Genomic DNA, 24,287 nt, shown 5'->3' on the forward strand with positions numbered 1-24,287 from the left:
AATGCGATCATACATTGAACAAATGCTTAATTGCTATTGAAAGTCAAACATATTTTCGTTTGAATTATTTGTCCTTTTACTAAACATACTCCACAGGAATAAATTTTTTAGAAGCAGTTTTCAAAGGGACCTTTGTACATCTTCTTTATAGAAAAACATCTTCCGCAACAAAATTCAAAGATTACAGAAACTGTAACGAAGAATAGTTCTATAATTAATATTTCAAAAGAAATATCGCATGTTTATGCTAAGAAAAGCAAATCGAGACGTGTTGTTTCGCAACTTTCTTTATTAACGCCATTGCATTTTTATCAGAGCCAGGTACAGTTCCGAGCTCGACACCGAAAGCGAGCTCACACACAATAATGCGCAGCCCTTATACATTGTACACATCCTGAATTTCACTGTTCGTCGCTTATAACACAGAAATTACAAAAATTCTCATAAGCCCAAGTATTATGGCGACTTTTTCCAAGTCTCAAATGTATGTAGGTGTTGTACTACACTGTTCGGATCGCTATACATTAGCTAAGATACGCAACTTTTAAACCATCTCTCGCTTGAAATCGTACAAAGAATACAATAAAATCGTTCCTCGTCTTTGGTAATGTTATAGGGAGGGAGTAATATTAACGAAAAATAAAGTTACAGCGACCAATGAGAGATTAAATATATGATTTAATTTGTGTGTTTATCTGTGTGTGTATAGATTTACCAGAATCGCATTTGTTTCGTTTATGGACAAAAACTTAAATTACATGCTACATAAAACACTATACAAATATCTCACAATAGTTTATGTACACATAAATTCATTAAAACGCTCTTCAGAGACCGTCTTGTAAGATAGAAGAAAAATAGGCGCGATCGAACGCGGTGATATTAGAGAAGAGTTAGTAGCAGAACATAAAAAATATATTATATTCCATGTATACGTATATATATATATTTTTTTTTAAGCGAATCAAATCACTTAAGTTTGGAAAATAATATACTCTCTAACGGAAAGAATGTACAATAATAGATTATGCCTAAGACTATTTGAATCGGTTGCACCTCTCATCCCTGCAAATGAACATTGTACAATGGTTGTTATCTAACTTTCATGTAGTAATCCTGATTTTTATTGCAGCTAAGTAGCAAATGTCACGGCAGCTTTGAAAACCATTATTCCATATCTTTATCCATTATCACATTCATTGGCGGGAACGTAATGCTATACCTCCAACGTTCCTCAATCAACACTGATTCCAAGCATTCTTAAAACTTCTTATATGTATACGCAAGTAGCTAGTTCTTGGATACGTGCCTCGTTCAACGACGCACAAAGAAGACATGCATAATCAAGAGAAAAGAAGTTCCGTTACAAATTACGTTATCGTATACAAATTACGTAACATCGAATTAGTATTCCGATAAAATATTTTTAAAGGACGTTTTTAAAGTTTAAAGCCAAAGTTTATAAGCATTGCGTTAAGATATTCTACTTAATTTTACTCTCAATTTTAAAAAATTCCCATATCCCATATCTAAAAAGTTAATCTTTTGTCAATGTTGCTTAACACGATATCCTAAAAGAAAGAAAATTTTCTGTTTAGAAATTATCATCCGTAATGAAATATTGTAAATGATTCTTAATACTCTCAGAAATTGTACAATATCTCCTTTTCTTTCGCTGTTATGCGTATTCGTTTGCGTACTTCGCTACAATCGTTATATAAGTATAATTAAATAGATGCGGCATTCGGTTGACCAAATGATAGGTCTAATTTATCGATTCCACGACAACATATCACGAGAATCGTTTAAACGCCTTGATTTATCTATAGAAATTCAAGCTGAACCATACACCAGGATCAACATACTTCCAAAATTTCTAGGCTAGCCATTCATTGGCACTGGTAAAGGACATTGCACTTGCCATACGATTAGATGACTTTGTTCTCCATGTTCTTCAGCATTTGCAGCAACAGCACTGTTAGATCGTTCCATAGTATCTTCTGTGTCTTCTCCATCACCTGAACAAAATAATTCACAATTACTTGATAAGTGATTAAACAAAAATACACAGTAAAAGTAAATAAAAAGTGCGATTATCAGTTGTCTTTTGTACAATACGATGCATGTCAGCTGGAAATGCCCAACCCCCAGAGAATGAAAGAAGCAGGACAATTGTATGGTGTACAATTGCTTAAGAAACGGAGGTGCAGACACAGCTTTTCTATTAATGAAAATTATTGTAAGAATAGTTTGTGCTATACAAAAGCTAATGACTTTTCATTGACTGTTCTTATTTTTCAATCCAGAGCAACAATTATAATGAGAACACTTGTACATAAACACCTTAACATCTTAATGCCGATATTTTCATAAAGAAATGAGAATAATTATTTCAATGTCAGGTTAGAAATATATCTAACTACTAGCGAATTTGTTAGTTTAGAATTTCATTACACCGTGCACAAAACATACTCTCAATAGTTAGTATAAGTTTCGTTGGTAAATAACACAAACGATATATCCACTCAATCAAACAGTTATGTAAATCGAATAAAGATCCATCAACCGCTTTTCATTTTTCTCTGGGGGCATACCTGACCAACTGCCATACAATCAGATGAGTCGCCACGTCACTCTCGTCTTCTGCCTCATCTGCTGCAAGTGTTATAATTGTATAAAACAACATCTTGATTACGTTTTTATATACCCAATGAATTTAATTTTTCGTGCTTATAAGGGCATTAATCGAATAATATGTTAAGAACACAATATTAAAATTATAAATATTACTTACCAACTCTGAAATCTATATAGCCTTCACCACCTGAAAGAACAAGCATTGCCGGTTGAGAACCATCTGACACTGCACTTTGACCGCCATGACCTACAATATAAATTCAATAATGTAATATATTAATTTATTTCTAAAAATTAATAGTAACCAATCAATTATAAATGAACATACCAGGCACTGCAACGAACATTTTTACTGCATCTCTATGTCCATGAAAGCTAAGTTGAGCATGAGCCATACTGCAATAAGGTATGTAACTACCGGGCGTAACACCACGATCCGAGGCAAAAATTCTGATACCAACGCCCGGTGCATCACCTTTAGCATTTCCTACTTGAACTCTGGATACTGCCATTGATCCACCAGCACCTGTTTTACATACATCTTTTGTTCATAAACATTTTATTGTCATAAACATTAACATTTAGTTTATTATTAACTTCTACAACAATATAATTAATTTTTTGAACTTACTTTCAGATAAAGGAACGGAAATTATTACTCCGTTTCCTGTGCCGATCCACAGCCTGTTGGAGGAAATGAGTAATGCAGTAATTCTTACAAATGAGAAGCCAAGTTTCCCGGTTCCAAGCATTTTGCTAACATAAGGTTCAATATCAACATCCTGAAGATGTTGATAAGTGTGAGCGTGATACAGTCTTAGTGTCGAATCTAATCTAATGCTGACCCACACTCCTTCACCCAGCCAAGCTAATTGTCTCACTTGCGACTCTCGCCGTGGATGAGCATCCACAGTACACTGAAAGTTTAAATTATAAAAATATCCTTAATATGTTAACACAGTTTACTGCATATTAAAATTTTGAAAATATAGATAAGTATAACGTATATACCTCAACAGTCATTAAAACTGGATCTATTACATGAATTTTATTTCTATATCCGCACCATACCGTTTTACCACTAACGGCGGTCATACACCTAATTGAGTGTTGTGGACTACCCAAAGTAATCACATGGTACTGAGACAGATCCCATTGCCCGTCTGGACCTCTTCGAAATAATGTAACGGTTCCGTCAGCAAGAGCAACAAGAACTCGTCCTTGTACATGTCTAAAAGGAAATATATATATCACATATGTATTGTAAATTAAAATACAACAATTTAATGTGTAGTAAAAGTACATACACGATAGCCAGTGCGGCATCCTTCAATTTGACTGAATGCAAACAAACTGACCATTTAGCGACAGCTGAATGAACAAACACCGTACCATTCTGAGCTCCAAGCCACATTGTCGGTTGTATTGAAGACATTTTTTCTATAGGTGCATCTTCTTCAACTTTATTTTCTTTCTCCTCAGTTTCATCTTCTTTTTCATCCAGTTGTGAGTTTGATGCCTCTAAATTAGCTTTCACAAAGTATACCTTCCCTAAATTTATCGTTTCGCTATCTACATTTTCCGAACTTTGTGGTTCAGTAGTAACACTTTGATTAACATCATCCGATTTTTTAACATTTTCGTTATTTTGTTCTTCTGATATATTTTCAGATTCATTTTTGTTTTTTTCCACCGAGGCTTGAGTTTCCTGTTTATTTTTTTGAGTGTTCTGTTCAGTATTTGAAGTCGTATTTACTTCGTGATTATCGTTCTCATTCATTCCATTAGCAGTTCGAATTGGATCTTCGTTCATAGCTTGAGTGTAATCACTCTCTTTGGCTCCAGGTACACTTGCAATGCAAAGTAAATGTCCTTGACAAACGCTAAAGACTTCCAAAATATCCGCTGGATTGTTAGCATCTATCACAGTAACTTTTGACATCTTCTGAGTCGATGTACAGATCCATACCAATGAGCTAAGATGTTGTTCTAATTGTTCTGCCTCGACCCTTTGATTTTCATTCTCTTGAAGCTCCTTATCCAAATGTTCAACAGCATCTTCCACTTCATTTTTTGTATTCGTACTTACTTCTTGAGCTTCAGCAGCATAAAACACACTTCCCCCAACCATACAACCGCCATCTCGTGTTTTACCACCACTTAGGTTTACACCAGCACCACACCATATCTAAATAATGAAAGACAAAATAGAATATGGCGCTAACTGTGTGTTTAGATCTGATTACATAAAAACAATTACATATATTTTATATATTAATAACAGATAAATGCACCTTCATGCCAGGTTCAGATTCCTGTAGAGGTCTGCAATAAACTGGAACAGGAACGGGTTGTCTAACTGGAGCACTTGGTTTTCCAGGTAAACTCCAACCATAAGCATGTAATCGCCCATCCTCTTTCCTAACATGTGCACGGACTTGACGATATTGCTCTCTTCGTTCATTTGCACGTCTCGCTACGAGTTTCTCAGAAGATCTGTAAGAACGTATCAAAAGAACATTAATTATTCGATTATTTTTGTAGTACACATGATCAAGACAGAATTTTGAATTATAAAGTTAGTAGATTTACTGAATGCTGTTATTTGTTCAACCATATATTCCTATGAAGACTCTCTTGATCACGGAATACTTTCTTGAATTCGAATGAAGCTTTAATCCAATCGTTCTTTCCATCATCTTGTATAACAATGTTCAGGTTCGTTATTTATACAATAAGATTTATATATATATATCCACGTGTACAAGCGAAATGTTAGACATAGAGCAGAACAGATTTACCTGCTGGCCAATAAGCACCCCACCGAAAACCAGAATAACCAGGTATCTCTTGACAACGCCATGAAGGACAGGCAAGGACGAAACCCGAACGAAAAATCAAAGCGCAGAGCAAGAGTGAAATAAAAGCCAAGTTTATAACATAGTCAAAACTTCATTTATTTGTTGATCAATAATGATCATATATTATCTTTCTTTTAAAAATGTACAAACTTTTATTTACAAAACTATTGCTTTTCCAGCACGACTTTGCAAAGATAACAGACAATTTACTTTGTTAAATAAGTCATTACCATTCTGAAATAGTAAATGGTAGATTGATTTATATAATAGGTATATGTAAGCAATTTTCCGTTTCAGTACAGACGATTATTTATAACTTCATTAATATTACGAGAAATAGATAGATGTATTAATGAGAATAAGATTATCAAAAGGGATCTGTGTGCCACGGACCATAATCCTCAGTCCTTCAATACTTTATACTGCGCATAGAATATACACCCACAATTTTTTTTCATAAAAAATGGCAGGTAAGAGGGAAATCATAATGACAATCTGTTAAAAACCATCACATTTGCAAATTGCTCAGGCAACAAATTATTTAGAAATGACTCACATTTCTTAAGAATGATCAAGAGTAATTGAGAGTCGTGACAAAAGATTATGGATCCCAACTGACCAAAGAGGACTCTAATCTGGAAAGATGATATCGATTCAAAAAAGAAAAAAAAATTATAAGAAGATATTGAAATTCTACCCCACCAAGAGAAAAAATCTCTTGTTGTTGCAATAGCTTTGGTAAAAATATTAAAATAAACTTTACATATAAAGTTTGTATAGTGATTGTGTATATCTCTCTGTAAAAATTTTCGTTGTAAAAACAATCACAGTTATTGAAATTGTAGTTAGAAGAGGGCGTGATGGTAAAAGAAACAAATCTCTATACGAAAGATAGAGAATAATTTGTCAGACTTCAGTGTCAAATTGTTATAATATCTAAGTGCGTGTATAGAATTTGATTGATTTCTCACATGGTGTCTCCCTGGTCGAAAAACTCATGGCGACCTTTCAACGTACGTCTACGCATGGTATCCAGAGGTGGTGCTGGGACAACTTGATTGGTTGGTGCACTATACCTCATATGAGGTAATGTGTGTGGTCCACGAACTAAGGCTCCTCGATCTGCAGGTCCTGTGAAGAGACTACTAAAACTACAAACAAGACAAAAGAAAGTAATAAATTATTATCGCATTCAATATCTGTTTCTTTCTATGTGAAATAATACTAACAACTTCCATACAGATACTTTTCCACTTGATATACTAGAAGGATCAGTCTTTGTTGCTCTTATCATCTCTGTCCATCTAACTGCTTCTTGAAGTTCCATGAAACGTTCCTTATATTGATTTCTCTCCATAAGCACCCTAGCCATCTCGACTCTGGTAAACCTCTTCCTTTGTGCCAATGATACATCTTCTTCATCGTCGCTCTTGGCTGCTTTTGCTGCTGCCTCTGCCTCTTCCTTAACTTTTTTCAATTCTTCTTCAAGAGTAGCGACCTTCTGCCGTAAACGTTCTCTAGTTTGTTGCAAGCCCCGAACTTCTTCGCGTAATATTTCTTGTTCACTGAGAAACATATTTACTTATGTATATATTGCATATTTACAAACTAACACTTATTTATTGTATCACCTCAAAAACGACATTTTACCTTGTGAGTTCATCTACTTTCACGATTAAATCGTCTTTTACAATGTTAAGCGCATTTCTGAAAAATAAATGTGATATATAAAATGTTATAATAAATATACTACAATATTATTATAAAATATATAAGAGTACTCACTTTGTAGCTAGCAATTCATTGTTTTCCATAATAAGGTTCTCCACTTCTTTTCCCATCCCTAATAAAATATTATTTTTCATAATTAATACAACAAAACATAAATGCTTTCATTACTAACAATACATATATTAATATATCTTACCGAAGAAGTTATCATTGACTGCATACGAGATTATTTATATCATGCGATTATTAGTCAAAATATGACCACAGCCAGCAGAAGTAAGGAGGTAAGCAATGAAATATAAAATCACATTAGTACATACTTTTCCATATGACTCAAACAGAAAACTTGTAATTTCTAAAGGAAGGACAGTGGTAGAAAATAGTCAATTCTGAATAACGAATAATATTAACAAATATTTTACAACATCAATCCTTTCTACTACTATCCTTTTTACATAATTGTTACTATTTATGTGATGTAAATAATATTGTAAATTTTTTATTTCATTAATATTTTATAATTATAACTTTAATATTAACCCTCAGAGTTCCAGAGAATTAAGTGTAAGACCTAATTGTTAACTTAAGAATTTGGCATGCAATATTGATTTTATTTGGATATTCATTTTATCAACATTAGTATACAGGAAAGTTGAGCATGCTTGATTAATATAAAACGAATATTGTACTATTCGATTCGTCAATGACTATATTCATCGCAATGTACGTTTCATCTTAGTTGTGTATGACAGAATGAATTTGAGAACTCAAAGGATTAACAAATAAGTAATGATATTTGTATAAACGTTTGGTTATTTTATGAAACATACCCGACGAGGCATATTCCCCAGGATGTACCCAACTACCTAAGATTTTAAGGACAAGCACAGTATTAGTTATAAGACTCTCAAATTAACATCAAACATTGAACTGTTTAACGACAATTACCAGTAATATCTGCTCCTTCATCCATTTCACCTAATGCATCAGCATCTTGAAAACTGAGTTCCTGGTACAATGTGTTACCACTTCGTTGCTCTCTTTCCGTTCTGCTTCTTCCACCAGAAGTAGCTAACTTTTCTACAGTTGGTGATGTCGGTGTAACCAAAGGTGGAGGTATTTCGGTTTCTGGACTCTCATCTATAAATTGAAAAATAAAAGTAGAAACATAATATTACAGAACGCAATTTTCGCAGAAGGAAAACAACATACGTCTAGAAATTGCAGTTGTTTTGTTTGCTTGTACTGGTTTATCTGTTAATTGACTTTTATCAGATGTTTCAATAGCAGCTTCGCTGCTACTGTCCAACATTTCAGTTCTTAAATTAGCAACAACATTTGGTGGACTTTCTTGGTCGACATCTTCTGCATTTATGCTAGCTTCTAAGCTCTGAAAGCCATAACTCAATGGTCCAGAACTTCGAGACATGTGAGTTAAGCCAAGAGATGGTAAACGAGATGGACCACGACCACTAGATGAATTTTCTAATCTCTCTGTACTTCCAACTAACATCTTTGTCCTTTCCATATAATCTACATGCGTTTTAAATAGTTCCGTATATCTCTCATGTAGTCGAGTATATTCACGCTTCAATTCAGCTTCTTTTTCTTCAAGACGAACAACTAAAAAATGATGAAAATGATATCCCATATCTGCCTCAACAATTTTATTATAAGGATTATAGTATATTACAGAACACACTCTAGATTTTACTAGAAACATACGATATGTCCAATTTAAATGTATGTATGTTATTATTTTCGTAATTATTAAAAAATTTTTCGTATTTTTAATAGTTAGAGAAATAATGGTATATATACATTTAAACCAGATATACTATATACAGCATAAAAGTAAATCATTCACCATATGTTAAATATCCCATAACAATAAATAAAGCACTTAATAATAAAACAAACTTTTAGAAGTATACATGCAAATACTTGAAGTCCCACAGATACATGTTTATACTATTAATCAATTAAATAAAAATAAAACAAAAACTTTCTACTCTACTGTAGAGGGATGTTCTGTGAAGGGATGAACTGAGAGAGCCATTAGCAATTGTACCGTGATCATGTGAATTCTTTGTTTTCAATTCCAGCATTCTTACAATTGATTCCAAACTATCAATTTTTGATAAAAGTTCTTTTCTTTCATCTTCTGCTACATCTTCAAGCTCCAGCAATTTCTAATCAAAAAGTCATGAAGGTTACTTTTTCTCAAAGAATGTTGTATATAATTCTAAGTGAAACATCAAGATTAGAAAGCATTACAAAAATTTTAATTATACCTGATCAGATGTTTTTCTTAATTGTTTTTCCCTTTCATATTGTGTAACAAGTTGTTCATTGTCTTCCCTTAATAACTCTAATTCAACTTCACGCTCTTGGTTTTCGGTATAAGATATGTCTAGACATTCTAGGACATTGACTAGGAGGGGCATTAGGTCCTTGACCACATCTTCATCATAACGTGCTATCATTTTTTCAAATTCTTGATAAATACTACCAGCCAGAGATTGCACTTTCTCTGACATGACCACATGACTATCCTCATGGGTCCCATATACAGTTTCTTGATCCATCTCTATTTGACTCATTTTTTATACCTAAAATACAAAAATTTCGAATAAATATTATTAAGTCGTTTGTCTTTCTTATACTATAATTTAAATTTTCTGTTTGAATCCTATTTCATATTTTTAATTTTTCATTAATGTATCACAGTAATGTCCTAAAGTAGTCTTTAGGCATTCTGCCAAGTAAGGTGCATATATTACAAAATAGGAATGACAAGTCAAAAACAGTATTGCACAACTACAGAAGAAAGTAAATTTTCATTATTGCGCACTTAAACAAGGGGCAATTTATATAAGGGAATTAATATAAACATGTAGAAACGATCGTTGCACTCAACTCTTAATAGTCAGTACTTTGACTTTACTTCGTATGGTAATCGAGAGAATTTTTTAAAAAAGCTTCAAATAGCAAGATCTGGTTAAAAAACATGAATCGCATATTCTTTACGTGGTTTAATATTAATCGTTACTTTATGTCGTACTAATTGCCAAATACGGCTAAAGAATTCTTGACGAATGTTTGTAAGAAATCCAAATGTCAGACGCATAACTGCACATAACCTTTCACGATACACAATTCAAGATCGAATACACTTTTAAAACGAGAAGATTAAATCAGGTCATCACGAATTCACATTATAGAACTGGTGAATCCCGTCGTACATGATCATTTGCATTATCACTATTTTTAAGTATCGCAAGATTCCCCAGAGGGACAACGAGGTGGAAGGTGGAACGTCTTGCCTTGAAGTGGCCCGTTCCGTGTTGTGATCTGTGACGTTTCGCAACCACTAAACTCTTGCTTCTCCTTTTTTTCCCGTTGTTTTTCTCACTTGATTGAACACTTGTGTAAAACGTTGTACCCGATCATATGAAACGCACCAAGGCGGCGCGGACTAGAGGGAACATTTTTCGTGCATTACGTTGTTCAATTTGACATTAGCCAATTTCATTAGTTTCTGTCAACTCTGTTGACGATCGTCTTTATACGCAAATTTTCGCCATTTTTTTTTCTACTCAGTACCGAACACGTACCGACCACGCACCGACCAATACTACAAACGTATGGTCGTCTCCTGACGTGTTCACAAATAAACCTATAAAATCACAAGAGATGGAAACATTTTTCCGTTTCCATCATGCCCGTTAGATGGCCGAGTCTTCATTCTGTTTCCACAGAATCCTAATCTGTAGTTCTAATATCTCATAATATATAGCGCTATAAGATTCCTTAATTCGACTGCAATATTTACGTAAGATAGGTACTGCATATCTCTTTAATGAATCGTACTTTCAAGTTATCGCAGTACTTCCTTAAAAACGCGCTATTATATATTAACAATATATATAAATACGTCCAAATTGTTAAATATTTTTGAAGGCTTTATTTGTACTGTTATTTAGTGGGATAACAAATATTGTTAAACAAAAAGAAAAGCAACAACATTTTGAATGAAAAGATATAAAAATAAATATATGTTACATTTTCAATTAGAAGATAATATATAACTACGTGAAACATATCGCATACACATTATAATAGACTTTTGCTAATTTTACATATTAAAAGTTATTTAAAATTATAATCAATAACGACCACGAAAACCTCCTCTACCACCCCAACTTCCACTGCCTCTTCCACGTGAATTACTCATTCCGTATCCTCTATTACCACCGCCTCTGTATCCACCGTAACTGCCTCTTGAATATCTAGTACCGCTGTCACCATAAAGGCTTCCGCGATAACCGCCAGCTCCGCGCATTAATTTTGCGGGATTACCGCTTCCCGAATGATAACCAGTCGAATATCCCCTTGGTGGTCTTTTTGAATAGAAACCACCTGTAATCTGATCCAGTTCATAACGGCAAGCATTCATTCCGCAAAGCGATTTGATTACATTTAACACCTAAAACGAAAGCAAAGCAAAAGCAAAATTTCGTAATACTTAAGAGAAGAGTAATGCAGCAAAAACATTGATATATATAGAATAGTACTTTTTGTTCATTAGGATTTAATTCCAGAATAGTTTCAGGCTCTTTTGCAGCTTTCACAACGAGACTTTCTAATGCGGGTCGTAAAGCTACTATTGCTGCTGCATGAGTTGGATCCATATCTAAGTTGATCCAGTTATCCAGTTTTACTACATTATCGACGTACTCGACCTTCCGAGAACCAAATAATAATAAATGAATCGGTGATACCATAGTCATTTGTTTACAAGATACTGCTCTTGTACGAATCTGTGAATAAAAATAAATTAACATAATCCTAAGATTACTTAAATTTATTACATCAAAAAAGAGTAATCTTACCTTTTCCCCGAATACGAATAATGGAAATGGGAAATTTTGCTCAAAATTACTGCAATTCACTGACGTTTTGTGAATCAATGCTGCTTTAGATTCAGTAGTAAGAACCTTTCTTTTTTCTTTATGATAGCAAACATTTGGATAAAGACCCATACATAATAATGCAGTAATCGTATCAAGACGAGTATCTGCACCAGCGTGATAATTTAACGGTGTAGGGGAAAGAGTTTTTTCCGGAAACCCCGCACTTAGCAAAAGTGCTTGCAATTGATTCTATAAATATAAAATATTGTTAACATATTGTTTTACAGTATATAAGAAGGCATTATTTATAGTTACCTTAGCTTCCCATGTCACTCTTAATGTGGGCATACTTAAATTTTTCGAATCACAAAATGTTTGTTCTTCATACTCTCCCATAGATCTAGCTTCTTCCCATGCTTGGAAAGCATGTAACATTGCTACATGATCGCTATACCTTGCACCAGCAAATGATTTTTGTTGTGCAGATAACCGTCTTAGATCAGGTCCCATATTATACACTTCTAGAAATGTTGTACTATTCGCAGCCATTGTTGAAAGTGCATCACCCACACAAAATATACAACCTAAGATCATCATTTTACCCAAACGTGGTTCTATTGGTAATCGAGCCAATATTTTTCCAAGAGGCGTTAATTCATTATTTTCATCCAAGCATTTCATCTCTGAAATAAATTACGATTATAAAAAAAATAGATTTAAACAGTAATGTGACAAATATTTATATTTGATAATGTTCAATGGAGGGAACGTACCGCGTAATATGACCTCTGCTTCGATTACAGCATCTATTGGTGGTGGTTCAATTGCTTTTGACAAGAACTTTCCAATACTTCCTAATCTTAATAATTTAATACTCAATGCTAGCTCGTGTAAAGGCGTCCTAAACATTTCGGGTGTCATATGTTCGTCCATTTTATTGTATCGCGCTTTAGAACATAGATGGAAACAAAACCCTGGTCTAACACGGCCTGCTCGACCCTTTCTTTGTTCTAAGTTTGTCTTACTAGCCCAAACAGTAGCATAATTTGTCATATTATTATGAGAAGTAAAAAGCTTCATTTTAGCTTTGCAAGAATCTATTACATAAACTACATCGTTAATTGTGATTGAGGTCTCGGCAATATTTGTTGCTAAAATAATTTTCGTTACTTCTGGCATTACAGGTTCGAAAACTTTATGTTGATCTTCTCTTGGTAATTGTGAATGCAGTGGTATAATCATGTAACTTGATCCACCATAAACAGGGTGTTGTTGTAAATGTTTCATTAATGCAAATATTAAGTTCCAACCAGGTAAAAATATTAGTATAGCACCAGATATACTCTGTTTCTTAATGTATCCTAGTAGAGCTTCTATAAGTTCAAAACTTATCTCCTTTTCATTAAGTTGCGCCATGACATTCTTCGTTTGTATAGAGTACTGCATGTCAATAATTTTATTCAAATTTTCTTCTGGTTCTCCTTCCATTGGTAAATCATCTGTATCTCGACTTTTTCGTTTCTTCGAATCCAAAGGTGGTACAAAATTTGTTAATTGTATACAATCTTCTAAGAAATATTGTTGTACTGGATACGATCTTCCAGGTATTTCTATTACTGGACAATTATTGAAGTAATTACTGAATAACGTAGTGTCGATCGTAGCAGACATTAGAATAATTCGCAAATCTGGATACATATGAATCATATCACGAAGTACAACCATAATAAAATCAGAATTAACATCTCGTTCGTGAATTTCATCAACAATAACATGTGATACACCCCTTAAGCCACCTTCTAATTTTCTTAAAAGTACACCAACAGTACAAAACATTATACTACCGTAAGGTCTCGGTAAATAAGATTCAAATCTTACAGAATATCCAACAGATAGTCCTAAATCTTCGCATCTTTCTAAAGCAACTCGATCAGCTACAGATACAGCAGATATTCTTCTAGGTTGCGTAATAGCGATACTACAACATGCACCTTGACCTGATGCAATGTAGTCATCTAAAATAAACTGACATACTTGAGTTGTTTTACCACAACCTGTGTTTCCTCGAATAATAATTATAGGATTTTCATTGATAGCATTCATTATTTCATTCTTCATTGAAAAAACTGGTAAATGAGATCTTTCCTTAATACTTTTTTGAAGTCTCTCATCTTCTTGCAATCTTTCTCTTTGTTCATGTAATAAATCCTCTGACAGCTGTTCTAAAGACATTACGGCTAATGGTCCCTCGTCAATATTGCAACCAGTCCATGGATTCCAATTTTGTTGTGGAGGAGACCAACTTACTACTCCAGCTGGTTGTGGTGCTGATGAAATAAAATCATCTAACACTTGATTTGTTAATAATGAGTATGAAACATTAAATGAATCATTTTCTTCCGTTTTAAATGTCTATAATACAAATTAATATTATAAAAATCATAGCTTAATTTACTTAATAAAAATAATGTAGATTTGCAAGAGTAATGTTAGTATTAGTAAATAATATAAATCACCTGATATAGGTTCACTGGAATTGGTTTTATATCCAGACTGTTCAGAACATCATGTATCTGATTTATCAAATCTGGTGAAATTTTAACTGGATATGGTTTTATTTGTTCTGCTTCTTTATTTTTTTTCAAAGTTCCACTAAATGGCTCAATAACACCAAGATGATACAACTGTCGAACAAGAGACAAGGCACAACTTTTTGATGCAGTTTGCTTATTTGAACCAGTCTCACGACCAGTAATATCTGAAATTCATTTTTAAGAACTTTTTTGTTATAAATAGATATTGATTTAGATATCAATTATATATATTACTTTGAAAACATACTTCTTCCAAGTTGTCTTACATAAAATGTCATTTCAGCCATGAAACCCCTAAATATAAATTTATATTATTAATATTTTATGTATATTTATATTATGCTTAATAAATCTAACAAATAATTACAATGACATAAATTCAACTTACCATTTGAAAATATCCAAGACCATATTGGAGTACATTGTGATAAATTTCTGTGAGTTATTGCACCAAAACTATTATTGAATTATTTCAATAAAAGTTCCGGTTAAACAGCAGTTTCATCTGTGCACGAGAGAAAACATTTTTCTCTTGTACCAGCATTAAGTATAAGTAAATAGCGTACTCTAAAATGGTCTTATAGAATTTCAAATGCTATGGTAAGTCATTTATGTCATTTTCTTTATATCATCTTGAAACAGATCTTTGATACAATTGAAGATTTTAAGTGACATCACAATACCACATTGATAAGTCCAACCCAATGTAAAAGTAAACAGCTACATTGAGACAATCCATACCTCATATGATCTGGACCAAGTGGAGTATATTTGTAATCAGCATTAATTTTGTTAGTTTGCATAAATTGATGAAGTTTTGATTTAGCATTTTCTATAGTCCAATTCCCATGAATTCCAGAATTCACATCAACATCTTCTGCATCTTCAACTTTTTTCTGATCTGCTATTCTATCAATATAAGTATAATTGCTTTCACCGTGTTCATTATAAGCCCTATATGCTTGACCTATGTCATTTGGACCCATTCCATCTTGAAATACAGATTTTGTTGGATATACAGGCTCTGATTTAATAGTTGTTCCTTGTTGTAAAATGCTTTGTGTATCTTTTGGAACATCATCAGCATTTACATGTCCTGATCGAACTAAATAATTAACGTAATCTTTGGCTGCATTTCCTTGAGCATCTTTTTTGCTAGTTGAATTTCCTGCACCCACGTAATCAAATCCGGGTACTCGTAATTCACAAAGAAATCGTTGTCGGTGTTTCGGCCCTATAATATTATTAATAATATAACACGTCTTTATCCTTATATTATTTTGAAAATGGTATTATCGTACCTGTTGGTCTTACATCAAATTGTGGTTCTTTGCAATTTTTTGCGCACCACTGATGAAAGAAGGATTTTATGTCACCCATTTTGGCTGTACTTTACTTTAGGGGACATAAAATTATTGACTTTCTATATATAATGATAGAATTTAGCTTTAGGAATCTTAAGGTTCGAAACTTCTGCGTATGTAAAATTGAGCGCTTTTAGCGTCTTTTACACGTTATTATGAACTGTTCACATTCAGTACTTTACTTTTACGCCATATTGGCTTCTATCCATTATTTGTCCAATAAGTGAAGCCGCTGGTTACAAAATGAACACATTTGGATGTCAGCCATTTTGTGGCGGGATTTTGAATCAGGACTATGGAATTAGATCTGTTTTAGGTTATCATTTTCTCTTCAGCGCGCCATGACGCGGTCGGTTGTGCTAGAGCTAGTACATATGTATAAACTAATTTTCGGCGAAGTTCAGTTCAATGATGATCTGTGTAGACATGGTGCAGACCATTGTGACGCGTGTTGCGGATCAGTTAAATGACAGATAAAAGCAATATGACGTCATACTAATTTGTAAAATACACTAAAAATATATATAGAGAAGAAATAATTTTAAACGTTGAAACGACTAGCTGTTCTTTTGAATTCATGTTCTACACAACGCTACTTACCTGTCTGACTGTAGCTAAATACATACATACTACCTACTATCAATTACTATTTATGTACGTTGTTTGCTTACACCAGATTATAATTTACAGTATAGTTTGCAATTAGCGACTCCACTTATTGATCAGAATCATGTAATAATAAATTTCGCAGTTACATATAGCAATACATTTTTAATATGTATAGGGAAATTGTATTAAGCATCATATTTTCATGTTAGGTTATGTTTCCTTGTAAGCATTGTATATATATGTATGTATAAGAAGCATTCAATGAAAAGCATTATATATATAATTTAAAAATATAACAAATTTCATATAAAAATGAATAACACATGAAGACCCAACAATTGTAGAAAGTGCTGTATCATAGCTCTCCTCTCCTATCCTAGTTGAAACACCTATCGTGTGAAAGATTGTGTAGATTCTTCACAAAATATAAGAAAATCAAACTTTAGAAAGTAGTTAACAATTTCATATGATTAAAATATTAAATGATATCAGCATGTTTTAGAATATGACTGGAAGGAATTTCCTATCATGTTTTATCAGAGACATATAAGAATTCTGATTTTTGAGCAAAAAATTTTGGACTAGTAGTGACTAGAAACGGATTAGAAACATTCCTTTTGAAGATGATCAAAGTGGTAAATTAGAAGAAAATAAGTTTATTGAAAATATCTTCATATATAATATTTTTAGAAGAATATACACATTAAATATAGATTCATGTGAAATTTAAGATATAAAGTATAATTTTTCTTGTACAATATAAAATGATTCATTAAAATATTTAATAATTTTTAATATTATTGACAATTTAAATATATACTTATGTTACAGGTTGAATGTATCATAATGCAGTTTATAGCAGATGGTATGGAAGAAAATTTAATAAAATGCTTAGTATTAAGATATACATATAGAAGATTTTCATTTATGATTAGAAAAAGAAAGTCTTAGGCAACATGGTATTAATAGAACAGGAATGTTAATACCTAATGGCAATTTCTGTCTATTTGAAGATTGGATTATGCTTACATTAGATACAATGTTGGCTGAACAGGAAGAGAAGGTATGATTTAATAAAAGAGAGCTGAACATTTTTACACATTTTAAAAAAATAAGCATTTAAATATTTATGAACTTTTAGGATATGATTTGAACACCATCTAAAGTAATAGCAAGACTAGGTGTAGAAATTAATAACGAAGATTTAATACATTATGGTGCTGAAAAAAATAATTTAATTCTGGTGTTCAGCCCCACTTTGTCAGATGGCAATCTTCACTTCTATAGGAATCCAGGTTTAATTATAGACATAATCTCAGATTTGAACTTGTAAAATAAAGTTTAGAATTTATATATATAATATAATTTATTTATTAAATAAATATAGATTTTATAAATATTGCAAACAAGAAATATAACAAATATATAATACAATGATATTAAATATATTGTATGTTACTTATTGTATATTATGTTGATTACTTCACAAATCTTAGGCAATTAAATACAATGACTGTGAAAGCAATAAACAGTGGCATGATTATCATCGGAGGTAGTGTTGTTAAAATATTATCATATATGAAATGCAAATTTCAAGGTAATAAAGAATGTGTAAATAGAAATAAATTTGATAACAAATTGAATTAAAATAATTTATATACCAGAGAAATGATGCTAAATATGGTGTATTTATAAATACATCTTCAAAATTTGGTGGTAGTGATAGTGGTGCTTATTCAGATGAAGCTATTTCATGGAACAAGGGTTTGAATGAATGTAAAACCAGTTAAAGTAACAATATTTAAGATTTGTGCAGATGCATCTCTGATTTTTCCATTGCTCGTTGGAGAAACTTTTGCTCGACATTATTACTCGACAAGAGAAAAGATTGTTTCAGACATTTAAGAAAAACCTAGTAAACCATTTTTAAATGAAACTAACCGCATTTCTATCGTCTCTTCAATATACATATGTATATGTATGTTTTTATGTTTTTGTAATACTTTATAACTTAGTAAGTTCTGTATGATGTTAAAATATCAAACAAACATTTTTTTATTAAAAACTTAGATTATAAACGAACCGTTATATGTGTGTTTTTTTTTTAATTCTTATTATTTTGTTAATTTTATAAAAATTCAAGAATTCTTTGACGGCGCGGCGCCTGCGCAATGATAGTGTTCCTACGCGGCAGGTGTCCGTGGCGCAGGGTTGCAGGCGTCGGATAGTGGTTGTTCACGGTGGGGGTAACATCGTTTGTCAGTTGTTTTCCGTAAGTCCGCGCTCGTGGACGGGCGCATGAAACCAACCCCCAACCCCTTTGTCAAGTTCCCCGACTTTATGGTTTCTGCCCCCGTGAGATCAAACGTTCAGAGACTGGCGGGCCCGACAAAAATTTTCACCTTCCGTACGATATCCCTTCTGATTCCAATCTCGTCGATCTCGTTAACATAATACCCTGTTAATTTCCAACGTTCGCATTGATCCGTCATTGTCGGTATGAATGATGATGGACGTGGAAGAAACCAATACCGCGTCCACTGCAAGTTCCTCACCAAGACCCTCCAGCCCTGCGGCAGATTCGACTTTCATCAGGTAAGGATTCAGAGTTTTATGTTTCTTAAGGTTAGGCTGCACACTATTTGAACGATCGCATACCAATACAGGACTATACATATATAACAACTATTTCAGAGTTGTTCAACAGTTGTTACTGAATACAAAAACTATTTTTACAATTTCTTTAATATGAAATACTGTTTCGTTCATTGTATAAAGCGTATAATGTATATTACGTTATTTGTTGGTCTATTTGAAATAAACTTCGAGGAAGATATACATATATACATGTACATAGGTTTAAAAATAAGAGTGTTGGTACAACTGAGAATTTGAAATAATAAACGATACAAGTAATGAAAAAATAAAAAGTAATATTTCAGTGGAAACTAGGTATCAATTTCGACTAATATTTCTTGTTTATTCTTTAAATTTCTATTTCTAACGTCTATATCGTTTACCATTTCAATTCCTCAATTATATCGGGAAGCGTTCATCATAATGGCGGCAATATCTATTTGTAAGAATCGGATTAATATTTATACTTTGATGAATTTTATTATTATTCAGAACAGACTGTGTGCATTACTTAGTGTATAAGAAGATAACGCTTTGTGCATCATGAAAGATTTTTGCTTCTGAAGTCGTTACGTTTTTCCTATTATACAGTCGCGTAACGTGACAAAGCGGGCGAAACTTTTTGAATGTGTGCATGATCTTCTAAAGTGCTCCCTTGGGAAAGATGATAGAGTCGTGTTTTGTTATCGTGTTCATGTTTTTGGAACTGAATGCAATTGTACAGGTATCATTTAATAATGCAAACTTTAAGAGCATCACGTCTCGTCCCCAGCATTCAGCCTTGTTTTCTTATCCAGCCGGTTTAAAAATGTAAACGACCAGGACCTGCTGACTGATTTTTTTCTGAATTACCGAATCGTATTTACGTTCACGATATTCTATATATGAATTTTTACTACTATAAACGAAGAAAACTTCTATGGTTTCCTTGTTTGCAGCATAACTTATTTGACATAGTCTTTATCATTATCCTGCTATATAATAACCTAACCTTCAATTGGTATCATTCTATAAACTTAACCTTCAATTGATATCGTTGGTATCATTCAATTGGTATCAATGTGTTAACTATGTATATCATTACATGATATATGATATACCTACATAGTTAAGTTACTTAATTTTAGAATACCTTATCTTAATTCGAATTTTCCATTTTACACGATAAAATCCATGTACGACATTTATCGTGTAAGATGCAGAATTCGAATTCGAATTGAGGTTATTAAAATTAAGTAACCCTATAACGAAATCTAACGCTAACTATACTGTTGTGGTCATTTATAACTAACTGACAGTGAGAATTCAATTTGATCGTAGGATAGTTTATAATTGTGATGACTTTATAGCGTGTCATTTTAGCTATTTTCTCGTTGCGTCATGAAATTATTTTTTTATTATAAACTCTAAACTTCGTTGTTGAGAAACGATATTCATTTTACGAACTTAAAATTTAATCAATACTTGCATATTTGACATTTGAATAAAAATTTACATATTTGAATTTATTTATAACCGATATTTCCTTATTTAGAGAATATATATGTACAGTTAGTCTATATGTTATATAGTATATACGTTATATAGTATATTAATTTCATATATTATAAAATTTAATTATTTATCAAATTTATTTATAAAATATGTTTTCCAATATTTCGAATCAACGTAGTTCAATTTAACGAGCTTCTCTTTCGTTGTTTTCTTTCCATCGTGAAATTAATTGCCGTTCATTTATTCATAAAATTAATCGTTGTTATTACGCGTTTGCAAAATAACCAGTTTTGACGAGATGCGAGTTATAGGAGAAAAGCTTCGCGGAAATGAACGTTCCATTTAATTTTAAATACGTTTTTTGCAGCGGCTGGCAAGTCGATTTCCTCGTCTTTTAGTCATTGTTTTTAAAAACGCAAATGCCGGGGAAGGTCTCTGCAAGCGTTAAACCTTGTTCGTGGTTTACAGTGCGTGAATAAAGAAATTTAATTGAATACATTGTGCCCCTCGGAACGAAAGAGAGATCGGGCAAGCGAGTTTCGAAATAAAAATTACGCGTTCCTTATCGTTCCAACGTTTCTGTGGCACAACCGGGGGAAACGGAAGTCGAAACGTTCGTTACAATGTGTTAATACTTCTTCGCGACTGGATCAATGAGCGCATGAACGTTGTTCATTATTTTTTCACGCGCAATATCCACGTTCTGCGTGTTCATTACTTAGTTGTCATTATTCGCCATTTCTCTTTATAATAATAACCGTGTCATATGAACGGACAGGAAAAATGTTTCATTGAAGCTAGTACTCAATTCCTGTTATTTTTTCGTTATTTTTATACACTATCGAGCTTGGTCTGCTCAATATATACCACCCAAAAGTTGATGTTCAGTGTTATTATATTATACGTATAACGTAGGATTATCGCTACAAGCATTAGCTTATTAGCAATTATTTAACATTATATATGCATCATTCGAAAATCCAGAATCAATATATTAGTGTTAGTTGTATTATTTAGTTTAGTTAGTATTATTTAGTATTATTTAGTTAGTTAGTCATTGGATTACTTAAAAAAAAAAAAAAAATAGCAAAATTTTCTTTTCACACTTTTCCATACTCCATATATTCCTATACGTAATGTATCGAATATTGAAGAAGAAAATATTCTACGAGCATCATGCAAACAACATATACACGCATGAGCTAATTATAAAAGCATAGACTTCCTCGTGTAGCGATATTCATTTCCGGGATATCTTTTCTGAATTACCAACCTGCTTCTGAAGCTTCCACTTCTTCGCATTCTTTTATTTTTCGCTATACGAAAACCATTTACATATCTTTTTGTGCCATCTACGCTCGCTCATCATACAATCCTTATTTCAAAATGAAAGTTCTCTCCGACCAAGTCGAGTGTGTTTACGGTGTTGCTAACTTCTTTTTTTCCTTACGCGCATACTTTCGGCACAAATAATTACCGTTAACTATGCATCTAAGCGGAGAACTTACGAGAGATTCTTTATTTTTACACTTTCTCGTTTGCCAAGTGCAGTAACTGTTCATTATGCGCTTTTGTTATGATTTACTCGCTGAAATCATTCATACACGATGCTCTGCTTATTCTCGCGCTCCTTAATTCCACACACACGGACACACAAAAAAAAAAGGAAAAAAAGAAAAAAGAACAAAACTGTATAGCAAGGTTTTACAATGGATCTTCGGTTAGAAATTTATTTAAAAATTTCTGCTAGTTGGAACAAAATTAAATTTGTAATTTATAAATCGTGATTTATAATTTATAAAACGTGATAAATTCGTATTTCTTGATTTTAACTTAGTCATTTCTTGGGTTTAAAGATATTCTAAAAACAGGTGATATATCCACCTAAACTAACCGGCTATTTTGTAACCGGCTAAGAACATATCTGATACTTAAAGCGTTGAAAGTTCAGCATAGTACGTCCTTTCGGAGTTCATTCATTTCAGATTACGCACACGATACAGACGGGAACAATACGATAATTTTTTCGCAGCGAAGCAGTTTGGCAATTCAATATGTTGTTAATCAATCCTACGTTACCAAACTTGTACTTCCTTTGTCTTTTTTTTTTCAAGAGTTAACCACGTGTTCTCTCATTCTCTTTAAAATTTGCAACAGATCGTTCGTCATAAGATTAAAATACAATTAACTTGTACCAAATTTCGCGAACTTATCGGCTAACTTTAAAAAATTTACATCTTTGGAACTAACAGGTTTCTTTTCGTTTTCAATGATGTCGTATCAAGACTATCCTGTTCGGTTCTGTAAAGTGATATCAAATTGAAAAATCAACAGAAATGTACTGTTACGTTTGCCTCCTGCGATTCCCATACGATTAATAGCGTGTTGGATCTTAAAATTAACTACCGCGCTCATATCCTACGATCTTCGTACAGAATACAGAAAAGATGTCTTAGATAAATTATTTAAAAAAGCTACTGTAGGGCGTGTAACTCGCAGTATAATCCTTCGATTGAATTCGGTAGTTTTAGAATATTTCCGCGACGTCGTACAATAATTGATATTGTTTATCTTTTGTCACGGACAAGGGTATTGTTACGAACGATTGTTATAAAAGATCAATGTTCTTCCGGTTTTAATTCGAACTGACGCACCGGAATAAGATGATAACAAAATCAACTTCAAACATGGTCGGATGGTATTAAAAATCGATTTAGAATGACATTATGGAATGGAGAGCATTAATTCTGCATAATGGAAAATTAAGTACGAAAAGCATAGCTAACCGCCATTACGTATAATGTTGTTTATTCTACTTGTTTCAAAGTAACTTCCAAACAAATACAACGATGCTGTTTTTCCGCTAAATTAGAAATAAGAGCCCTACTCGTTCGCAATGGTAGTTGCTTTTTTTAGGATGAATTACGCTCTTTGTCGCTTTGATATCCGTATCAGTTACCTATAGAGTCTGATATCTTTGACCAGCAATCAAATCTTTATGAAGATCTCATTACTCTTATTTGCGCGTATATTTAAATTTGGTAACTCGATGATGTTTAAACTTATGAAGATAATATCTGAGCTATTAATTACTTTTTCATTCTTCCTTCTTATGATATCCTCTTGCATACTCGCTTACCACTTGCTAATCGTGAAAATTTAATCGTGTCGTAAATGTTCTATGTTTTATAATTATTATTTCAGTATCGAAAATGGAATCTTGCTTGCAAGTGTAATAAAGCTTTCACGCGGTATCCGTTTTCAATATTTCTACGATGATCGATGTTATGTCCCAATCTTCTTGTTACTTTCCAAGGAGATTCTATTTTTGCCAAAGCTTCTATCGACTTTTCTTTGTCCAAACATTCTACTTCGTCTGTTAAATCCGCTTTAAATACGCTATATAGTTGATAAAACGTCTTAGTACATGCATCGTCTGCTTTC

The 24,287-nt window shown here is 32.7% G+C and overlaps 3 protein-coding genes and 1 pseudogene across 15 annotated transcripts in view; 2 read left to right on the plus strand and 2 right to left on the minus strand.

The window, feature by feature from the left end:
* Positions 1-269: 269 nt before the first annotated feature.
* On the minus strand, positions 270-10,969 carry LOC100744199 (JNK-interacting protein 3). 12 transcript variants are annotated; one of them, XM_024364757.2, is made up of 20 exons: positions 10,150-10,549; positions 9,524-9,841; positions 9,301-9,421; positions 8,442-8,852; positions 8,178-8,369; positions 8,060-8,095; positions 7,426-7,443; positions 7,284-7,341; positions 7,149-7,205; positions 6,728-7,063; positions 6,470-6,649; positions 5,439-5,486; positions 4,932-5,133; positions 3,945-4,825; positions 3,649-3,868; positions 3,269-3,554; positions 2,966-3,178; positions 2,795-2,884; positions 2,595-2,655; positions 1,884-2,018 (listed from the first exon to the last, which is right to left on the minus strand). In XM_024364757.2, the coding sequence occupies exons 2-20, from the start codon at positions 9,830-9,832 to the stop codon at positions 2,015-2,017; spliced, it is 3,723 nt and encodes a 1,240-aa protein (XP_024220525.1). In that variant the 5' UTR covers positions 9,833-9,841; positions 10,150-10,549; the 3' UTR covers positions 1,884-2,014. The 12 variants fall into 12 exon arrangements, with proteins under 12 accessions (XP_024220520.1, XP_024220517.1, XP_024220519.1 ...); XM_024364752.2 differs by lacking the exon at positions 2,595-2,655 and having other exon boundaries at positions 270-2,018; positions 10,475-10,969; XM_024364749.2 differs by lacking the exons at positions 2,595-2,655; positions 10,150-10,549 and adding an exon at positions 10,556-10,966 and having other exon boundaries at positions 270-2,018.
* Positions 10,970-11,173: 204 nt separating this feature from the next.
* On the minus strand, positions 11,174-16,351 carry LOC100744557 (dosage compensation regulator). Of its 2 annotated transcripts, XM_003486303.4 has the most exons (9): positions 16,041-16,351; positions 15,481-15,973; positions 14,987-15,033; positions 14,662-14,903; positions 12,919-14,557; positions 12,461-12,828; positions 12,125-12,394; positions 11,807-12,052; positions 11,174-11,718 (listed from the first exon to the last, which is right to left on the minus strand). In XM_003486303.4, the coding sequence occupies exons 1-9, from the start codon at positions 16,117-16,119 to the stop codon at positions 11,398-11,400; spliced, it is 3,705 nt and encodes a 1,234-aa protein (XP_003486351.1). In that variant the 5' UTR covers positions 16,120-16,351; the 3' UTR covers positions 11,174-11,397. The 2 variants fall into 2 exon arrangements, with proteins under 2 accessions (XP_003486351.1, XP_012236131.1); XM_012380708.3 differs by lacking the exons at positions 15,481-15,973; positions 16,041-16,351 and adding an exon at positions 15,128-15,394 and having other exon boundaries at positions 11,182-11,718.
* A 44-nt stretch (positions 16,352-16,395) lies between these two features.
* Positions 16,396-18,202, plus strand: LOC100745041 (annotated as a pseudogene).
* A 740-nt stretch (positions 18,203-18,942) lies between these two features.
* Positions 18,943-24,287, plus strand: part of LOC105680235 (ecdysone-induced protein 78C-like) — a gene marked incomplete at its 3' end in the record, with an annotated part of 111,550 nt that continues 106,205 nt past the window's right edge. The window contains exon 1 of the mRNA XM_024364746.2: positions 18,943-19,307. Within this exon, the coding sequence (XP_024220514.2) occupies positions 19,216-19,307 (92 nt within the window). The remainder of the gene's footprint in view (positions 19,308-24,287) is intronic.

The sequence above is a fragment of the Bombus impatiens genome, unplaced genomic scaffold (assembly GCF_000188095.3).
Source record: "Bombus impatiens unplaced genomic scaffold, BIMP_2.2 scf_0106, whole genome shotgun sequence".
Classification (NCBI taxonomy): domain Eukaryota; kingdom Metazoa; phylum Arthropoda; class Insecta; order Hymenoptera; family Apidae; genus Bombus; species Bombus impatiens.

What these genes read in the sequence shown, in the direction of transcription:
- LOC100744199 (XM_024364752.2), bottom strand. Translation starts at nt 9,832, where the DNA reads ATGAGTCAAATAGAGATGGATCAAGAAACTGTATATGGGACCCATGAG. An exon ending in AACAACTGCAATTTCTAGAC is followed by an intron (nt 8,370 to 8,441) that starts GTATGTTGTTTT and finishes TTCAATTTATAG; the next exon opens with ATGAGAGTCCAGAAACCGAA. An exon ending in AAAGTATCTGTATGGAAGTT is followed by an intron (nt 6,650 to 6,727) that starts GTTAGTATTATT and finishes TCTTGTTTGTAG; the next exon opens with TTTTAGTAGTCTCTTCACAG.
- LOC100744557 (XM_003486303.4), bottom strand. Translation starts at nt 16,119, where the DNA reads ATGGGTGACATAAAATCCTTCTTTCATCAGTGGTGCGCAAAAAATTGC. An exon ending in GAGTGACATGGGAAGCTAAG is followed by an intron (nt 12,395 to 12,460) that starts GTAACTATAAAT and finishes TTATATTTATAG; the next exon opens with AATCAATTGCAAGCACTTTT. An exon ending in TATTCGTATTCGGGGAAAAG is followed by an intron (nt 12,053 to 12,124) that starts GTAAGATTACTC and finishes TTTTATTCACAG; the next exon opens with ATTCGTACAAGAGCAGTATC.